This window comes from Ipomoea nil, unplaced genomic scaffold, assembly GCF_001879475.1.
Source record: "Ipomoea nil cultivar Tokyo-kokei standard unplaced genomic scaffold, Asagao_1.1 scaffold2926, whole genome shotgun sequence".
In the NCBI taxonomy this organism is placed as follows: Eukaryota; Viridiplantae; Streptophyta; class Magnoliopsida; order Solanales; family Convolvulaceae; genus Ipomoea; species Ipomoea nil.
In genome coordinates this window covers 3,358,387-3,379,225 of record NW_017619354.1, presented here as the reverse complement: position 1 = coordinate 3,379,225, position 20,839 = coordinate 3,358,387, and the positions used below count along the sequence as shown (strand labels likewise).

General features: G+C 35.0%; 2 protein-coding genes across 2 annotated transcripts; both read left to right on the top strand.

The window, feature by feature from the left end:
- The first annotated feature begins 420 nt into the window (after window positions 1–420).
- Window positions 421–4,192, top strand: LOC109161640 (beta-galactosidase 13-like). Its single transcript, XM_019310131.1, has 11 exons — window positions 421–1,121; window positions 1,200–1,343; window positions 1,427–1,712; window positions 1,861–1,979; window positions 2,069–2,236; window positions 2,297–2,475; window positions 2,596–2,705; window positions 2,792–2,901; window positions 2,984–3,091; window positions 3,202–3,309; window positions 3,396–4,192. The coding sequence occupies exons 1-11, from the start codon at window positions 582–584 to the stop codon at window positions 4,011–4,013; spliced, it is 2,490 nt and encodes an 829-aa protein (XP_019165676.1). The 5' UTR covers window positions 421–581; the 3' UTR covers window positions 4,014–4,192.
- Window positions 4,193–19,615: 15,423 nt separating this feature from the next.
- Window positions 19,616–20,839, top strand: LOC109161615 (myb-related protein 308-like). The gene is made up of 2 exons (XM_019310094.1): window positions 19,616–20,021; window positions 20,109–20,839. Exons 1-2 carry the CDS (start codon window positions 19,759–19,761, stop codon window positions 20,605–20,607), a joined length of 762 nt encoding a protein of 253 aa, XP_019165639.1. The 5' UTR covers window positions 19,616–19,758; the 3' UTR covers window positions 20,608–20,839.

The window sequence follows — 20,839 nt, the reverse complement described above, 5'->3', positions numbered from 1 at the left end:
ATACCTTTATTCCTAACTCTTGTAGTCCGATTACTTTATTTTAAGGGTTGTGGACCTATTAATTCAATATTATTTTAAAACTCATTCCCCGATATCTACCCGACTTTATGATATATCTAATCTATTAAAAATCATCTTTAACCAATAGAACTAACTTTTTAAACTCTATTATAAATATATATACAAGCTATTTTAAAATTTCATATGAAAAACATGGTCAAGATAATGAGCAGAATTCTAGGGAAAATACATGGACATAAAGCAATAGAAACCCAGAGAAAAACGGGCATCCACTAAACAGTAACAAGCAAACAATGTGTGGATGACCCGAAACATCTCAGGATGCATGTGTTCTTGATTAATCTTCTTCTATTATAAATAGATCAGAAGCCCATCAGCTCTATCATCATCGGCAATTGGTTCAATAAATTAGTTAAAGCACTTCCTCCACTTAGCGACGAGGTGCTTTAGCTTCTGTTTTGGTTTCTTTTCGTCGGTTTGGTTCCAGTGCATCACCAGGAACCAAAAAACGAAAACATAAGAATATAGTATTGATAATAAACAGAGAAGAAAAAAAAAACATGGCTCAACCACGTGAGATTCTGTTGTTGGCCGTGGCTTCCTTGTTGGTCGTGTCGGCAATGGCCGGCGTTCCCCGGAACGTGACATATGACCGGAAGTCGTTGATCATCGACGGGACCAGAGAGCTTCTCTTCTCCGGCTCCATTCACTATCCCCGTAGCCCGCCGGAGATGTGGCCGCAGATCATAAAGGAAGCTAAAAAAGGCGGCTTGAATACGATCCAGACATACGTGTTCTGGAACCTTCACGAACCAGTGGAAGGGCAGTTCAACTTTGAGGGCAACAACGATTTGGTGAAGTTCATAAAGCTGATCGGAGAGGAAGGGTTGTACGTCACGCTTAGGGTCGGACCTTATCTGGAGGCGGAATGGAATTTCGGAGGGTTCCCTTACTGGCTTAGGGAGGTTCCTGACATCATTTTCCGTTCATATAATGAACCTTTCATGGCCCACATGAAGAGATACGTCACAATGATCATCGATTTGATGAAAAAAGAAAAGCTATTCGCCCCACAAGGTGGCCCCATCATTATGGCCCAGGTAGGTAACTTTTACCTCGAAGTTTTATTAGTGCATATTCTCGTATTAGTGACTGATTGTCGTGTAATATTACAACAGATCGAAAACGAGTACGGAAATGTGCAACTGGCATATAGGGAAAATGGGAAGAAATATATTAAGTGGTCAGCAGATATGGCTGTTGGTCTATACAATGAAGTCCCATGGATCATGTGCAAGCAAAAGGAAGCCCCTCATACTGTGGTTAGTTAAATTTCTCTGATCTAATAATATGTCTAATAAGTTTATGAAAATCATTTTGATTTTGGATGGGTGCATGCATGCAGATTAGCGCATGTAACGGAAGGCACTGCGCAGATACATTCCAAGGCCCTAATGGCGACGACAAGCCTTTGTTGTGGACGGAAAACTGGACGGCTCAATATAGGGTTTTCGGGGACCCTCCGTCTCAAAGGGCCGCCGAAGATATTGCGTTTTCCGTCGCTCGCTTTTTCGCCATCGGCGGCAGCCTCGTCAACTATTACATGTACTATGGTGGAACAAGTTTTGGTAGAACAACCTCAGCATTCGTAGCCACTAGGTATTACGATGAAGCACCCCTTGATGAATTTGGTAAGCCCCTAATTTCTACATTTCACTTCAATTAAAAGCCTAGAAACCTATAGCCATTACCTGTATGTGTGCACTGGAAAAATCCCGACCATCCTTGGCTTATTTGCAAAGAATCACAATGACTCAACCTTGTAAAACAAAATTTCAGGTTTGAGGAGAGAGCCAAAATGGAGCCACCTAAGAGATGTGCACAGAGCAATTAAATTGGCCAAGAAGCCTGTGCTTTGGGGAAACCGAACTGTGGAGAAGGCTAGTAAGGATATTGAGGTAATTAATATAATTAATTTGATTGAATGATTAATTAGTTAATTTCCCATCTCTGCAAATTTTAACATCATTAAAAATTTGAACAACAGATCATAGTTTATGAGAACCCAGAAATGAAAATTTGCGCCGCCTTCTTGACCAACAACAACACACAAAACTCGACCACCATTGATTTCAGAGGTGCCAAGTACTACCTGCCCGAAAAGTCCGTCAGCATTCTCCCTGATTGCAAGACTGTCGTTTACAATACTCATACGGTACGTACAAAATTTATTTTATATATCTGGTTCAGTTAATAACCAGTGTGGAGATTGCAGGTAGTTGCACAACACAATGCAAGGAACTTCCATGCTTCAAAAGTTGCAACCAATCTGAAATGGGAGATGTACCAAGAAAGCATCCCAACCGTTGAAAACTTGCCAATCAAGAACCAGGTCCCACGTGAGCACTACACATTGGCAAAAGATACCACTGATTACGTCTGGTACAGCACTAGGTATGTAATTTCACTTACTCTCGAGGGATCCTAGGTTGTTGAATTGGCTTATGTTGTTGAATAATTGCATGCATGCATGCAATCTCAGACAATGAATTAACGTACGTACGTGTGTGACAGAATTGATTTAAGCCGCCGTGATTTGCCCATGAGGAAAGACATCCTTCCAGTCCTCCAGATTGACAGCCTTGGCCATGCATTGCTAGCATTCGTCAATGGCGAATACATTGGTAAATATATATATATATATATAGTTTCATTATTTAATTATATATGATTATTATATGTATATTGATTGTTTTTGGAATGGTACAAGGGTACAAGCATGGAGACTTCATTGAGAAGAAATTTGTGTTCCGGAATCCTATAACCTTGAAGCCTGGGCATAATGACATCACAATATTGGGCACGACAGTTGGACTCCCGGTAAATATATATATACTATGTTGTTAATACTCAGTATTAACGTGCGGGCATGATGTTTATTGTTTATGAATGATGAGTACAGAATAGCGGAGCCTACATGGAGAAGAGATTTGCTGGACCAAGATTCATAATACTCCAAGGTTTGATGGATGGAACCCTGGATATAACCCGTAACCACTGGTCCCATTCGGTACGTCTTTAAGGAGAACCCAAGATATTATATTACATTGACTCTTATATTTTACCCCGTTTTAATTTTTACCATATTGAACTTTGGGTTTCTTCTACTAATCACTGCAGGTGGGTCTTTCGGGAGAAAAGCTCGAGTTGTTCACAGAAGAGGGCGCCAAGAAGGTGACGTGGACTCCATTTTCGTCGAAGAAATCCGGGGCCCTTACTTGGTTCAAGGTACGTAAATTAATTCATGGAACATTACCTACGACATGATATGATGGATTGGAATAACTAATTTTACGTTGCATGCATGCATGCAGACATCTTTTGATGAACCAGAGGGCAAAAACCCAGTAGCCTTGGGAATGGAAGGCATGGAGAAGGGTATGATTTGGGTGAACGGCAATAACATCGGTCGTTACTGGGTCTCTTACCTCTCCCCAATCGGGAAACCCACTCAAATCGAGTATCACATTCCAAGAGCGTTCTTGAAACCCGAAGACAATCTGTTGGTTATCTTGGAGGAAACCGGTGGGAACCCAGAAGCCATAGTGGTCCAGACAGTGTACCGGGACACGATCTGCAGCATGATCCCGGAGTACGCGTCGCCGCCCGTGAAGTCTTGGGAGAGAAACGGGAACGAGTTCCGGCCGGCGGTGGAAGATTTGAAACCCGGCGCACGTCTGACCTGCCCCGACGACAAAATTATCAAGAAAATTGAGTTCGCCAGCTTCGGTGACCCTGACGGCGCGTGCGGAAACTACTTCGCCGGAAACTGCACTTCGCCCAACAGCCTTAAAGTTGTCGAGGAGAAGTGCCTGGGGAAACGCCGGTGCACGGTTTCAATAGACAGAAATGCGTTTGACGAGGAAGGCAAGGATCCCTGCCCCGACATTACCAAGGCTCTGGCTATTCAGGCAAGCTGCGGACGGGATTAATCGAATCGCTCTAAAGAAATTGTCAACTTTTACCGATTTCCAAATTAAATTAAATGCATATTAAACAAAAATGTAGTTTGTACTTTTGCCGTTATTTGTGACCTGTTATATGTTGTGTCTCAGACACTCATTTAAGGAAACTTTATTATATATATAATATATATCCATTTTTTGGTTCACACCATAGTTTAATTTCTATTTCCCAGTTCTCAATCAAATTTACGCAAGTGACTTAGCTTTTAGATCGTGAAGAAGTTTAATTTCTATTTCCCAGTTCCCAATCAAATTTACGCAAGTGACTTAGCTTTTAGATCGTGAAGAAATTAAGTAATTGTATTGTAATTCAAAATTGAAATAGATACAAAAAGATTTCTATCAGGTTCTTATTAATCGACTAAATAAATAACAATGTTAAAAAAATATAAAAATGTTCATGTAAAATTTGTTAATTAAATTGTTATTTTGTTTAATTAATTTCACAATACAATATTTGAGCTAAAAAATTTCTATATACCAACATAGAAAGGTTTTAAAAATCCTTAGAATTCAAATGGCTTTTCCCTTTTCTTCAATTCTTACTATTTGTAAATGCCTTTTCTTTTTTTATACTTTAATATTTCAGATGAATAACTATTATTGCATATTTTTAACTTTTCTAAAACAAGTTTGAATTGATTTGTAGCTTGATTGTGGAGAGCTCATTCTTTGGCATGGCAATTAGACTTAACGGGCTTATTTCATCTATTTCAATATTATATTGTAAAATATGTGCGATTGGCCACATAAAAGTGACAGAAAAGTGTGCACTTCACTTATTTTTGCTTATAAGAAGTTGGTAATTATTTTCACTTTCACTAAAGCAGCAACGTAAAATGATGAACTATTTGTACGTATAAAGCTAGCTGATCTGACTCAAATTAACTTGGTTGTGGAGCGGCTCCAGATGAGAGTTTAACTTGTAGTAAATACTAAGTTAACAATTTGACCAAATTGATTAGGTTGTCTTGCATTTATTTTTATAAAATTTAATGGTATGTACTAATACTAACTACTAAAAACCCTTGAAACATTATTTTACTATTATATATAGCACAGCCGAGACAGCGACGGGTTCTCTGCCCCTGCGGGGATGGAGCGACAGAAGTTTTTTTTGAGAATTCAGGAGAAGGTCACGGCGAGACGAGCCGTTTATCATTACGATAGGTGTCAAGTGGAAGTGCAGTGATGTATGCAGCTGAGGCATCCTAACAGACCGGTAGACTTGAACCTTGTTCCTACATGACCTGATCAATTCGATCAGGCACTCGCCATCTATTTTCATTGTTCAACTCTTTGACAACATAAAAAATACTGTCCACAATTGAGGGTTTCCCTCGTCACTAAAAAAAAGACTACTCAACTTTGGGACGACTAATCACTATATCATGATCAAGCGCTTCACATTATTATATGCTTTCAATGGGATTCAAACATGTGACATGTTCTGATGCACTATGTCAAAAGTTATAATCATATACTAGCTAGTAGTGAATGCACCATTATACATTTTATATACTTGACGACAAAATGCTGAACTCGATTCTCCAAACATCCGTCTAACACATTGCATAAGCTAGCTGCACCCCACCGAAAGCTCTACAAAATATTTAATTAGTTCGTGCCCTCATAATAATGAATATGTACAGATACACACACACAAGAGTATAATTTGACTTGCCTAAGCCCAAAAAGATCAGACTCCATTTTGTTCAGGTTAAAATTAAACCTATGTCTTATAAATTAATGTCTGCATATTCTTCCTTACAAATGTATGTGGCACTATAAACATCACTCCTGATTGAATTAATTTCATCAATCATATCAAATGCGCAGTGTTTTCATTGGTATTCGAACTCAACAACGTAACGACCCTGAATGAATACCAAATTAGATTTATAGTGCATAGATCGAGATGGGATGAAAAATTAGGTACAAGAAAAATGAATGAAGACCATACAAAAAAATAAGTGCGCGGCGGTTTTACTATACGTTGGTTGTCTCTACTCGAGACAAAATCGACAAATCAAAGTACTAAAACCTAATATATACATTATTATACATTCATTTATAGCATCCAATTACTGAACCTTTTGTCCACCAAAAAGTAGGTCACTTGAGACAGACCTAATTTTGCCAAAGTGGTCTCACATGGCAAAGAGATAGCACAGCTTAGGTATGCAATCAGATGTTAGGATACCCACGAGACTTTGTTCACTATTCCATACCTAAGCACATGACATACGACACCTACTATACCACTCCTTTACTTGCCTCCCATGTGCCATTTTTATTTTCCCCTCACAAATATTTTACTTCATCCCAACACCCCATATATATACTTTAGTTTCTTAACTTATTGATACACAAAAAATGAGCAAATACCAATTTCGGTCTCACGAGTATTAACAAAATGACAATTTTGGTCCACATGTTTAATTCCTACTAATTTTCATCCACGACTATTATTTTAGTACCAATTTTCATCCACAACTATTATTTTAGTGTTAAAATTTATCACGCCAGGCACACATCCGTTTAAGACATGTCGAAATCTAAAAATTTTAAGGGTATTTTCGTCATTTTCAACTTAAGATTTAGATCCCAATTCGAGCATGAATAAAGATATTTAAGTCCTAAGATCGATCCCAATTCGCAATTCTCCTCTTCACTCTACTTTAATTTGAGGAGGAGAATTGTGAATTGGGATCGATCTTAGGGCTAAAATTCCTTTATTCATGTTCAAATTGAGATCTTAATTTGAAAAGGACGAAAATACACTTCATAATTTCATATTTCAGCACGTCTTAAACGAAGGAGTGACTGACGCGATGATTTTTGTCACTAAAACAATAGTCGTGGATGAAAATTGATAGTAAAACAATAATCGTGGATTAAAATTAATATGAATTAAACATGTGAACCAAAACTGTCATTTTACATATACTTGTGGGACCAAAATTAGTATTTGCTCCACAAAAAGTCAATAATTGAACCTATGATCTCTCATTTAAAAGAATCACACAGATTTGTATTGAGTTACAAGTTTTTTTTTTTTTTATATCAATTGGAAGGGGGATACCCAGAAACTTATTACATCTTAGCAGTTTTGATTCGAGCACTCACGCCATTTTGGTATTCCAGAGGCGTCATCTGCATATTGAGTTACAAGTTAGTTTGCGGTAGGTGTGATATTTAGAAGAGTATAAAGAAGATCAATAGCCGAAACGTTGTCATAATTCAACATCAAATCAAAGTGGCGCTGTTTTTGGACCATAATAGATTGAAATTATTCAGAGGTAGCCGACATCTGATCTCTGTCATCTAAATTAAACCAAGTTGGTGAGATAGATATTGAAGTTTGGTTTCATCTACTTCCTAAGACCATAGTTGTTATCAACGTTTTTTTTTTTTTTTTTTTTTTTTTTTTTTTTGGATAGAAAAGCCTGTTGGAGCGGAATCGGGATGAAAAAGTAGGGATGTCATCAATTGGTCATTTTAGACTGACTTTATCAGACGACTATCAAACTTATTTGTCAACATTGTGTGGATTATGATTGTCAAATTAAACTATAATTTAATTAAAATGATATTTTATTGTTAATATAATGAAATTAGTATGTGTGAAAAAATAAATTTAAAAACATAGCTCATTTAATAACATATATTGCAAATAAAACTGTAATATAATTTAAATGATGCATTAGTATTTGTTATAATGAAACTATTGTTTGGGAAACAAAAAATGAAACTAAAATTCAAAGCCTATACAATTACATGCATATATTGTCAAATGAACTTTGAGTGTAATTAAAATAATACTTCAACATTAAGATAATTAAACTAGTGTGTGTTGAAAACAAACTAAAACATAGAGTTCATGCAACAATATAATATATATTGTCGAATGAAACTGTAGTATAATTAAAATGATACTTTGATATTGTATACTGAAACTAGTGTGTGAAAAATAAAACTAACAAAACAAAATAATATTGTCAAATGAAACTTAAGTGTAATTAGAATGATACTTACTTTATGATCCACACTGCTACATGGGCCATGGTCCACCGTAAAATTTGCACAATCTTATGGGCTCAACTAATTTTTTTTTTTTTTTTATTTTTAACTAGCGCATTCACGATAATAAATATAAACTTATGTATCACTCAATCAATCTAAATCTACATGTTCAAATTTCAATTAAAAATAATTAATATATTTACACTGTAATATAATAATATAATAAGTTTTTGGAAAAAGGGTTAAATATGCCCTCGAACTTTAGCTTAAAAGTCAATTAGACCCCTAAACTTTTTAAAGGTGCAATTACACCCATCAACAATTCATTTAGATGCAATGAAGCCCAAAAACAAGTTAATGACCTGCTATCACAAGTCATTAGGTTTCAGGCCACCTTCCGGCGAAATTTTCAGCAAAAAAAATGTGATCGGCGACCGACTGGCGAAATTTCCGGCAAAAAAAAAAAAAAGTGACCGGCGACCGACTAACGGTCGCCGCCGGTCACTTTTTTTTTTTTTTTTTTGCCGAAAATTTTGCCGGAAGGTGGCCTGAACCCTAATGACCTGTGATAGCAGGTCATTAACTTGTTTTTGGACTTCATTGCACCTAAATGAATTGTTGATGGGTGTAATTGCACTTTTAAAGAGTTTAGGGGCCTAATTGACTTTTAAGTTAAAGTTCGAGGGCCTATTTGACCCTTTTCCCTAAGGTTTTTATTTTTTTATTTTTTTTATATATATATTTCATTAGTTATTTACATAAAAAATATTTTATTTTGTAATAAATATATTAATATATTTATTTGAAAATTTAATTTAAAAAAAATATTAAACATGAGCTTAGATACAAACTCTATATTTATTTCATTTCACATCACTTGTGAAACAAAGAACATCACATCACTTGTGAAACAAAGAACAACATTAAGAGGTGTTTGGTTCAAGTTATATAATATAACTAAGGTTATATTTGTTTTGAAATATAAAATTTTCATGTTTGGTTCAGGTTATGTAATATTTTCAGGGAATGTAATATATCCACATAAAGTTTTTAGCTATTGGAATGGAGGTATTATCACATTTCCTTATCTTATTACTAATTTTGGACTTTTGACATTTTTATCTATTTATCTTATTACCGTTGCCTTATTTAATTACATACTTTAGTTTTAATCCAAACACATGAATCTAACATTCCCATCAATCTAACATTCCCTAAGGTAATCTAATATTCCGTGAACCAAACGCCTCCTAAGTGTCTTAGATTATTGGGCTAGCCCTCTAAATTTTAAGTTACCCCGTTCGGGTCACTATACTTATTGGCCTAAAATTTTTCGGCCGCAACTATAAAATTTATTGATCTTATTAGGTCACTCCATCAGTTATGGACTAAAGTTGACATCCTTAAAAAAAAAAAAAAAAAAAACGTATAAACACAAAAATTGAATTTACATATTAAAATTTAAAATGGAATTACAATAAGTATTAAGTATCAATGTGATCGAGTACAAAATTTCTGGATAATCATTTGATTCCTCACTTAGATGCTCTTTATGGTCACAAATAGTTTGACTCCTTATTGAAAAACGACATCATCTAGACTCAAATGACTATTCTTCAGTTAAAAGCTTATATGCAGCTTAATCTCCACTGAAGGGTCTCCAAATATAAAGTGGTTTGATATTCAATAAAGGGGTTAGATCAACAAGCTTAGTCTTCATGAAAGAATTGGATACATGGGGTTAGTCTCCTTGGAAGGGTTGAATAAATGGGTTTGGTTTTCACGAAAGGGTCGAATATATGAACTTGGGTTTCGCGTAAGGCAAATTATACTGGACCATAGTACACCGAGCATTGTGAATCATGGTCCAAAACGGTGTCGTTTCTTTTAATGAAAAGAAACGACGTCTATTTCGCGTAAGTAGCTCTGCTGGTATAACATATTCAGTTTCATTTTATATAAATTGTAGTTTCATTTAATCACAACTACAGTTTCATACAATAGTCTTATTACAGTGAAATATGTTATTGAATTTCATTGTATACACGTTGTAGTGATATACACCACCATTAAATTATACTTCTAATTCAACTACGGTTTCATTGGACAATGTACACCCAAATATGTGAAACTGTTATTCAGTTTCATTTTATATACACTGTCCTTTCATTACAACACAACTACAATATCATTTCGATATAATTACAGTTTCATTGGAAAATATACACTCAAATATTAGAAACTGTTATTCAGTTTCATTTTATATACAATGTAGTTTCATTACAACACAATTACAGTATCATTTCTATTCAACTACAGTTCTACTTGACAATATGCACTCAATATGTGAATTATTCAGTTTCATTTCAACACAATTAAAGTATCATTACAATTCAATTACAGTTTTATTTGACAATATAAATACAATATGCGAGACAATTTCATTATAGATACGCTGTAGTTTCATTTTGTTATGAACACACAAAAAATACAGAATCTGTTAGAATGTAACCGCGGTCATTTCTTTACTTAAAGAAACTACGTCGTTTTTGGACCATGGTCCATAAAGCTCTTTGGACCACAATATAACAACCGTTCGCGGAAGAGCCAAACATATAGGCTTATGAATGCGTGATATATGGGGTTGATATTCATGAAAAGACCAAATTTAAATGCTCAAGAGCATCATCCAATGGATTTCAGAATGAGTTTATATTCTAAAAAAGGCTGAACCCCAACCCTAAGGGCCCTCCACACCCCGGCCCGACAGAGTATTTGGGAGGATGTAAATCATGGTGACTCAACTGATCATGAACCATAGAGGCTAGACTGGTGCTCACTGCGCACAAGAAGCCCCCCTCACTTTGAGAGGTTGCTCCCACACTGCCGCTGATGAGACTCGATCCCTGGTCATTATTCCAATGGATTTTAGAATGAGTTTATATTGATCTCTAAATAAGATTTTCAAGATAAAATGGTAAGAATAAGAAACTCCAAATAAACTTCAAACTATTTGATATTATCTCAATATTAATAATCAAATATTTGAAATAATGTAAAGACTTATCCAAAATATTTGTAAAGACTTATCCAAAATAAGATTTTCAAGATATTATCTCAAGCTTGTCATAATTATTCTTTCAAAAGGCTGAACCCTAACCCTAAGGGCCACCCACACTCCGATCCGACAGAGTATTTGAGAGGATGTAAATCATGATAACTCAACTAAACATGAACCACAGAGGCTAGACCGGTGCTCACTGCGCATAAGGAACCCCCCTCACTTTGATAGTTGGCTAGCGCGTAGGTCTCATAGTTTGTCATAATTATAATAATACTTTTAAGTTATAATATGTACGTATTTGACTAAATCTCTACCAAATTATTAAATTAATTACACAAATACTCCAAGTTAATTCAAGTAATAGATGTATAAGCTCAAATAACTCAATTACGATACGATTCAATATTATTAGCTAGCTCATTTAATACTGTAAAAGTTTTTATGTATACAAATTGCCTATCAAGACTTGCTTGAACATGTCACATGAGAGCGCATCCATTTTGAAAGTACATAATTCAAGGACGTTTCAACACCATAATTTATATTTTATGGCGAGTATCAAACTTATTAATTCTCATATAGTATAGATTAATCATTATCATTGTGCATAAGTTCCTCCTTTCAATAGCGATATGTATGATTGCTATAAATTAAGGAGGAAACAAATACTCATGATCGTGATTACATGCATTGCAGATTGGAGGTTTGAGATGTGTGAGCATTGTGTTTAATATAGCTAAATTTAGAAAGTTTAAACTTATAAGTTGCTTACATAATCCTATGAAGGAGATCAAATCAAATGTAGGGTCAAAAAAAACCTTTTAATTGGTAAAGTCACTCATGCTAGGGAGACTGATATGAAGAAATTTATCCTCATGCTAAAGAAATTGATATTATATGGGGCAATTTTAACTCATGTTGAGTCTTGAAAGATATGACATAGTTTTTACTCATATTAAGGATACTTGAAGAATATGATATAATTTCAACTCATGCCAACACTGCTGGAAATCTCGCGTTTTCCGTCCAACGAATATTGGACGGAAAACGTGATATATTGGTCGGAAACGAGGTTTCCGTCCAACATACCGACCAAATTGAACGTTCGGAAAAACGCTTGTGGGAAATTCCGTCCAATTCTACATTTTGGTCGGAAATTCCGTCCAACATATAAAAATGGACGGAAATTCCGGACAATAACCCACCATTTTTAAAATGTGGGAATTTCCGTCCAACTACATATGTTGGTCGGAAATTCCATCCAACTACGTGCGTTGGTCGGAATTCGTTGGACTGAAAACTTTCAATATATTTTGTTATTTTCCTTCCAACTGTTGGTAGGAAAATTCTAAATCATATGGAATGTTTTTATTATTTTTATATTACCCTAATTTTATTTATACCTATTCTTAATAAATTAGATGTCATCAAAGTAACAAACTAATGAACACACTAAATTTCAAATTGAAAATATATTTTAACATAAAAAATATTTACAACAAAAATAGTCATGTTCATAGTACTTCCAACAATAGACTATTAATACCATACACAAAAAAAAAATGAAAATATATACTACTTAAGTATGCTCGATGCACCATAATAAGCCTTCAAATCCGGCACTTCTTCTATGGCTTTGACCAATGCAGCATCCACAACCTTCTACTTCAATGACTTTGTTCAAGTGTATATGATGGGTATACCTACAAATGTAACTAATTTAAGATGATGGCTTTGATCAAATAAACATTTTTCTCATGCATTTTTAAAGTGATTTTTAGCAAAAATGACCTTACTTTCTTGATGGTATAGATGAATGTAAGTTCTACAAAACTTTCTACACTTCACAAGCGTTTCTAGTTAATCACATGTGTTGAGTGTATTAAGACAAATGGAATATCACATAGTCAAATGCACATATATTGAGTGTATTAAGCCAAATAATAAACATCAGAACTGAGTTTTTAAGTTTAAAATATAATGATGAACAATTATTAGTTATACAATAAATCATTTGCCAAGTGTGTACATCAGTAAATATTCATCCTAATTTTAAAAATAGAACTCAAATTCATACTGTGTTCTCGCCAAGAGGAGCTCTAAGAGTTGCTAATGATCAAAAGTCAAACAGTCATCCATAGCTTTCTCAATCCTAGCTCTTGCTGTATCAATGAATCTCAGTGCCTGAGCAAGAAACACGACTGTCAAATGATAATCCATAAAGTAAGTTGGAGTGGATTGTTCACAATCCATAATCATAGGCTTGGCCAAAACAAAAATTGATAACAAGAAAAATTGATCATCATCGGATCGCCAATGAAAGTAAAGTTCAAAGAAGCAAACATTGTTCCCATGCCTGTTTGCAGTGTAATTGCAGAATGCCGTAATGTTGAGTATGATTTGCAAGCAACGAAACATCGGAAGCTCTTTTGGATCTTTATAGCAGCTGCTTCACGAAACATACATTTTGCAAACCAACATTGCTGATAATTGATAAGAAAAGTTTAGACATAAATCAGGATTTCTATAGCGGCTAGATGAAACAGGTAACAACATTAAAAATATGAATTCAAAAAGCTAGTAAATTTTGTCAAGACACACTAGTGCACAATATTCTAATGCAACTAAACATGTATACGGGAACAGCCTAATCACTGCCTTGTAAGATAAAGCTCATGCAAAATGGAGGAGAGTGGTAGTTTACAAGACATGCTTCGAACAGAACTTTATACTCTATACTTTCCTTTTTTAAACTGCTAAGTTTAACACACTTAAAAGTATCCATAATGCTATCTCAAAATTTCAATTTTTGAATTGAAGTAAAAGAAAATAAAAATCTGTGAATTTGAATGATTAAAAGAAGTAACACACTGCATCCTGGGACTTCTCAAATCTAAATATGTTGAGAAGAAAGAAAGTTAATTGTTCTCACCTACCAACAACACCACATGGTTCTGATATCCCAATCAATCACTAACTAAAAAATTATAATCTTCCTACATTTTATATATACATACTGCACCACCTAGCAGTCTAGGTTACCTACAAGGAGTGTGATATCTTGAATATATGCAGCAAAAACAAAATGCACAATTGCTGCTTTAGTTACTATTTTGTTCACACACACAGTTCTACTATGTTTTATGTTTATTTATGCATAAAACATAAAACACTGCTTTAGTTATAATAATTCAGACTACTCAAGTTCAATTGGCTAGAATTGAAGTTGAAATTGACATCCAACATAGATTAGATAATAATTCAGACTACTCAAATTGACAAAGGCATACAATAAGATACCTCTCCTAATCAAAACTACCATCGGACAATCCACATTGCACCAGACGTTGCGTGGAGGAATCGGCTAGAGACTAATATCTGAAATCTGAAAGAAATTAAAAAATTTGAAACAAATTAAATATAAAATAAATAAATAGACTTACAGGTCGCGGAGAGGAATCGGCAGCTCCGGGGCCGTGGCGGTGGCGAGTGAGGGAGCTCCGACGGAGGAAGGATGGCGGCGGAAATGGAGAGGAAATGACGGTCGGCTGTGGTCTCAGGCGTCTTCGTAAATGGAGTGAATGGCGAGGGGGCGGTGTCGTCGGAATGGTCTCAGGCGCTGTCGGCTGTCGTCGTGAGCGGAGGAAGGGCAGCGAAAATGGAGAAGGCAGGGCGAAAAGGCGTCGTCAGAAATGGAGTGAATGGCGAAGGCAGGCGGAGACAATGGAAGAAGCCCTAATTTTGCTGGAGACAACAGAGACGATGGAAGCGGGAATTTTTGCTAAGTTCTCTTTTGCCAAATTTTTCTTTTTCCCATCCAAAGTTATATTCCCGCTCTCTATTTAGTGTCCACTACTCCAGTATTCCTTCATTTTTAGCTAAAATATTTAAATTTCCGTCCAACATTGTTGTTGGACGGAAATTAAAATACCTATTTTCAATTTATACCTACCGGTCAATTCAGATTTACCAACCAACATCACAGGTTGGACGGAAATTCAGTCCAACACTCGCCCGTTGGACGGAAATTCAGTCCAACACTCGCCCGTTGGATGGAAAGTCTGACTAACTTTTTATCCATCCATCTTTAGCCATAGAAAATTGAAATTTTTATTAAAACACCGAGCAACTTACGGTTGGACGGAAATGTTGGACGGAAACAGCGAGATTTCCAGCAGTGCAAGGAGTTTAATTTAGAGGAATATGACGTAGTTTTGACTCAATCATGCCAAGGAGTCTTGAGGAATATTAGACAATTTCGACTCATGTCAAAGAAGTCTTGAAAAATATATGGTAATTTTAATTTTCAACTCGTGCCAATAAGTATCTATCAACTTTCTAAATGAATATCTTAACAAATTATACATTTATTCAAATTTATCTTAACAAGCTAGACATTTGTTCAAATTTCATTGTAAGCACAAAAATTAATTTTTCATTGATATACACGAAATAACCATATATATTGGTTTGATCTCCATGGGGCGGACCAAATATATGGGTTTGATCTTCATGGAAATGTGGAATTTAAATGCTCAAGATAAAACATGGAGCATCTTCGAAGAGGGAGTTTATTGTGATCTTTAATTTGAATAAAATTTTCAAGATTCTTCTCTACAAATTAAATGAGAGTTCAAATTTAAAGCTAGTAGTGAAAATACGAGACTCCAATAGACTTCAACATCCTTAATATTATTTCAATATTAATAATCAAATAACCAACATAGTTGACGTGGTGGTTCAGCATCTCATCCCTTAGGCATGAGGTGAGGGGTTTGCTCCCCACCCATGTGAATTAAGCAAACCATTTGATCAGTCTTACTTAAAATGTATTATGTCACTATTATGTCTAGGTTCATGATCTTATTACATTTATAATATGTAATTTGACTAAATCTCATTCAAATAATTAAATTAATTAGTCAAATAGCATAGCATATATTAATTCAATTAACAAATATGTAAGCTCAAACAGCTCAATTAAGATGCAATTTAATATTATTTAATGTCTACAATATGCAATAGTTAAATTTAAGAGAAAAGAATGTAATTTATCATTGAATTACACCTTAAGTTTCTCCTTTAATCATATGATGATGTATAAATCTTTACAGGTTTGTTAAAGTTTGGGGTGGATCACATTATGAATTACATATTTGAAGGCTCTTTATTAATTGGTTGCCTAAACTTGAACCACAAGGCTTTGATGAAAAGCTAATTTGAAAAATGGAGAAAAAGTAGTAGCTAGAAAGAAATAAAGATACTAGAAGAGTGGAAGGTGAACCTAAGCCCACATACAACTACAACCATACCTACACACCCATTTTCGTCCTTATTGTTTTTTTTTTTATTTTTTTGTTTTTTTTTTTTTTAATTGTACTATCTCCTGCCTGCCTGCCTGTGTTCTACCAACTTATAATTTAAAATCCTCTTTAAACCTTTTCTCTTTTATGAATTATGATGAAGTTAGGAGCACACCAATACAATACCCCAAACTACTTACAACTAACTCACTACAAATAATAATTAACTATAACCATCATTTCACCAACCTCTTATTCAATCCTAGCTCAATTATATATATTATTGAATTTTGTACCATTCCACCTTGGTTGAGAAAATGTATAGTTAAAGGAAAAATTAAATTTATAATTTGATGAAAGATTTAGTTGAACATAGAGATGTTTGTTATATGGTGGGAGTTGGGCAAGTTAGCTAACTAATATTAATCAAAAGATGTGCATAATTTGGAGTTTAGTCGAATGAAATTGAAAACATACAAGCTAAAAGGGAACATAGTCGCAATCATCACAGTTTGTCTTTAATTACTACACTTAATTACACTCTTACACTTACCAGAAGGTTACCAGTCTGATTTTTATATTTGTATATAAGTTAATAATCATATAATTCTCACTTTTTTTTTTCGTTTTCATTTTGCTACTCTTATTTTATTTTATTTTAAAACCGAAACAATAAATGATTGGTCTATCTCATATTTTTCTCTTTTTTTTTTTTTTTTTTTTTTTTTTTTTTTATTTTTTTTATAAAAAAGTTTGTATATTTTACATAAAAATTATTTATTTATCATCAACACACAACCATCAAAACCAATAACATCGAAATTACCTCAAATTTAAAACTTAATTCAGATTTCGAGTTTTAATTTGGATAATATGAATATTGATGCATGTATAGTAGGACTAAATAATTCAAAATTCAAACTTAAGGATCTCTGATCTTATCGCTTATGCTTTAGAAATTGGTGGAGAAAAATACTAGAAAAGTAATGCCTCTCAACTTATTTTGAATTGATTAATTAGTTGAGTTGTGCTATACAAGCACTACAGTATAGTAAGAGTAATAGATATGTATATCTATAGCAAATGTAAATAAAGAAAATATTATGTGTACTTCAATCTATTTTCTACTCCAACCCATAAAACATTGATATAGACACTTGTATTGGGATTCACATACAGTAAAACTCTGTAAATAAATACGTGGATAGGCAGGCCCGGATTTTGGACAGTGCAAGCCATGCTACCGCACGGGGGCCCAAATTTTATAGGGGCCCCAAATTTTAGAAGCCTAAGGCTGGGATTATCCCAGCAAATTTAAGCTTTGCAAGATGACATGGAAGCACAATATTATTTTCTTTTATTTTTAACTGCCATCTGTCTAGCAAACTTGCAGAATTAGCAAGTTTGCTAAACAGCTTGCTAGGCAGCTTTTTGCTGCCAACGGCAGCTTTATTTGACTTTTTTTTGTTTTGTTCTATTTTTTTAATCTCTTTTATTATTATTATTATATTATTATATTTATAATATAATATGAAAGTGGGACCACTTTAGAAAGTGAGAGAATATTGCAGGGATGTAGTGTGAATAGTAGATGATTTGCAAATAAGATGATGTGGAAGTGAGACCCATTTTTGAGAGTGAGAGATGTTTGCAGGGATAAGGACAGCCTAATATTTCATATTTACCTAGTTAGTTTAGAAATAAAAACTAAAAGTTTTCAAATAAACATAAAAGGCTCCATGAAGAAATGGTAGGAGCATGTTTTTGTTGTATTTCAACTCGAAGGTCTAAGGTTCAAAATTTGTGCACAATGTCTTTTGGCTTTTTCTTTGCGCACAGTAACATTTTACCACATTATTATTACTAGTATTTTTACATGTTTGTTGCACGGAATAGATTTGTTAGAGTTAATACCATCTGAGGTCCTCCGAATATAGTGGTTTTGCCTTTAGTCCTAAACTTTCAAAGTGACCATCTGTGGTCCTTCGACTTTCAAATTTAATCATTCGTGGTCCAAGTTAACCACCCATGGTCCTTTAACTATTAAATTTTAACCAACCATGGTCCTTTCAAGAAGACCACGGCTTGTTAAATTTTGAAACTTGAAGGACCATAGGTGGTTAACTTGGACTAAGAATGGCTAAATTTGAAAGTCGAAGGACCACAGATGGTCAATTTAAAAGTTTAGGACCAAACGTGGCAAACCTCAGATGGTATTAACTCAGATTTGTTATAATCTTTAAGAATATTTTGATCAATATACAAATATAAATTATAACGAATATTATATAGTGCAATTGATGAAATGGGTTGTATCGATTATATTTTTTAATGTTATCCTTGCTTGAATTCTAGCAAATAATTGTCCAATTATCCGTGACAGTGTGCGTGCAATGCACGGATAAAAATTTTTATTATATATTTATATAATAAAATTGTTACTATTTATTTAATCCTTTCAAAATTTGTTAAATATTCATTCAAATACGTGTGAATACCTACCAATGCAGAAACGGTCTCTCCGAATATGCTTTTCCTTGGTTTATATCCGATTAAAATACTATAAATTAGAAAAAATTACGATATTAATTTTAAAAATTTTGATTTTGGTAGAGCCTCATTTATTTACCTGAACAGGCCACAAAAATATAAAAATCAGCCCTGTGGATAGGTAACTAGGTAAGTATGTGATAGGAGTAGATAGTTAGATAAGTAGGTGATAGGGTAGACAGATAGGTAATGTAGAAGTTTGCAGATAATGAAAATGTTGGTATACATTAAATTATGTGCGATTTTAGTATTTGAACAATAAATTAAAAAAAAATGCAAGTTTGAAATTGATATATAGGAGTGAGACGTCGAAGCAGATGAGATGATATAAATTGTTATAAAGTTGCACATGTATGATTGTGATAAAGTAAAATATAGCAGGATTGTAGGATGATATATGATGATGATGATGATGATGATTCAAAATTAAAGAGAGAGGGCGCACCGGCAACAGCCACTCTCACCAACTCGCTACCTTCTAGAAGCAGTTGAGCTCACTGGTCCCCCCCTCCCCACCCCCCCCCCTCACCTCACTCATCTATCTATCTATCTATCCTCCTCCCACTTTTCTTTCTCTATATACACACAGTCAAATTAAAAGCTTATATATATAAGTATATAACACCCACGCATACTATTATATATCCATCTCTGCTCAACTCAATTCATCTCCACAAACGCCACCGTCACCGCCGCCGCCGCCGTCAATTCAATTAGTGAAGACTGCACAGCCGCCGGAGAAAGAAGGTGTGAGTGGGGGATTTAATTAATGGGAAGGTCTCCTTGCTGCGAAAAAGCTCACACCAACAAGGGAGCTTGGACCAAGGAGGAAGATGAGAGGCTTATAGCGTACATTAAGGCCCACGGGGAAGGCTGCTGGCGGTCGCTCCCCAAGGCCGCCGGGCTTCTCCGCTGCGGCAAGAGTTGCCGCCTCCGGTGGATCAACTACTTGCGCCCTGACCTCAAGCGCGGCAACTTCACCCACGAAGAAGATGAGCTTATTATCAAACTCCATAGCCTCTTGGGCAACAAGTACGTTCCCCTTCGTTTCTTATAGTGAGGAAGGAATTCGTATCATTTTGAATTGGTTTTTGATTGCTTAATTATTATGATATATAGGTGGTCTCTTATCGCCGGGAGATTACCGGGGAGAACAGATAACGAGATAAAGAATTATTGGAACACCCACATAAGAAGGAAGCTTTTGAGCCGAGGGATCGATCCCACCACCCACCGGCCTATCAACGGCGGCGCAGCAGAGGCTAAAGAAACCACCGCCACCACCATTTCTTTCGGCGCCGTAAAACCAGAAGACGCTGAGAATTATTCGATTACCACCGGCAAGGATTTGGGACCCAAAAAAGAAGAAAAAGAAGAGGAAACATTATTATTCAAGAGTGAAGAGCCGCAGGTAGTAGAAGCGTGCCCGGACTTGAATCTTGAGCTCAGAATCAGCCCACCGTCGTTCCAAGAAACACAGCCGCCATTGCCGCTAGAAGCCGCCGGATCAGGCGGCGGCGGGAGGGTCAACGGGTTGTGCTTTGCATGCATTCTGGGAATACCGAACAGCATCGACTGCACTTGCAACAACAATGAAGATTACAGCAGCAGCAATTAGCAGTTAATAGTGGTGGCTTGGATGGACTGTGGGATAAAGCGATCGATCGATGCTTTGATTTGGAGATATTTTATTTTATGCAATTAATCATCCAATTTTCATCTTGTAGGACTAATATTTAATCCCAATGCCAATATCCAAAAGCACCACCACTACAAAAACAAATACATACCATACAAATGTACCATCGCTTACTATACATTATAATATATGATGGATCATATTTGCTATT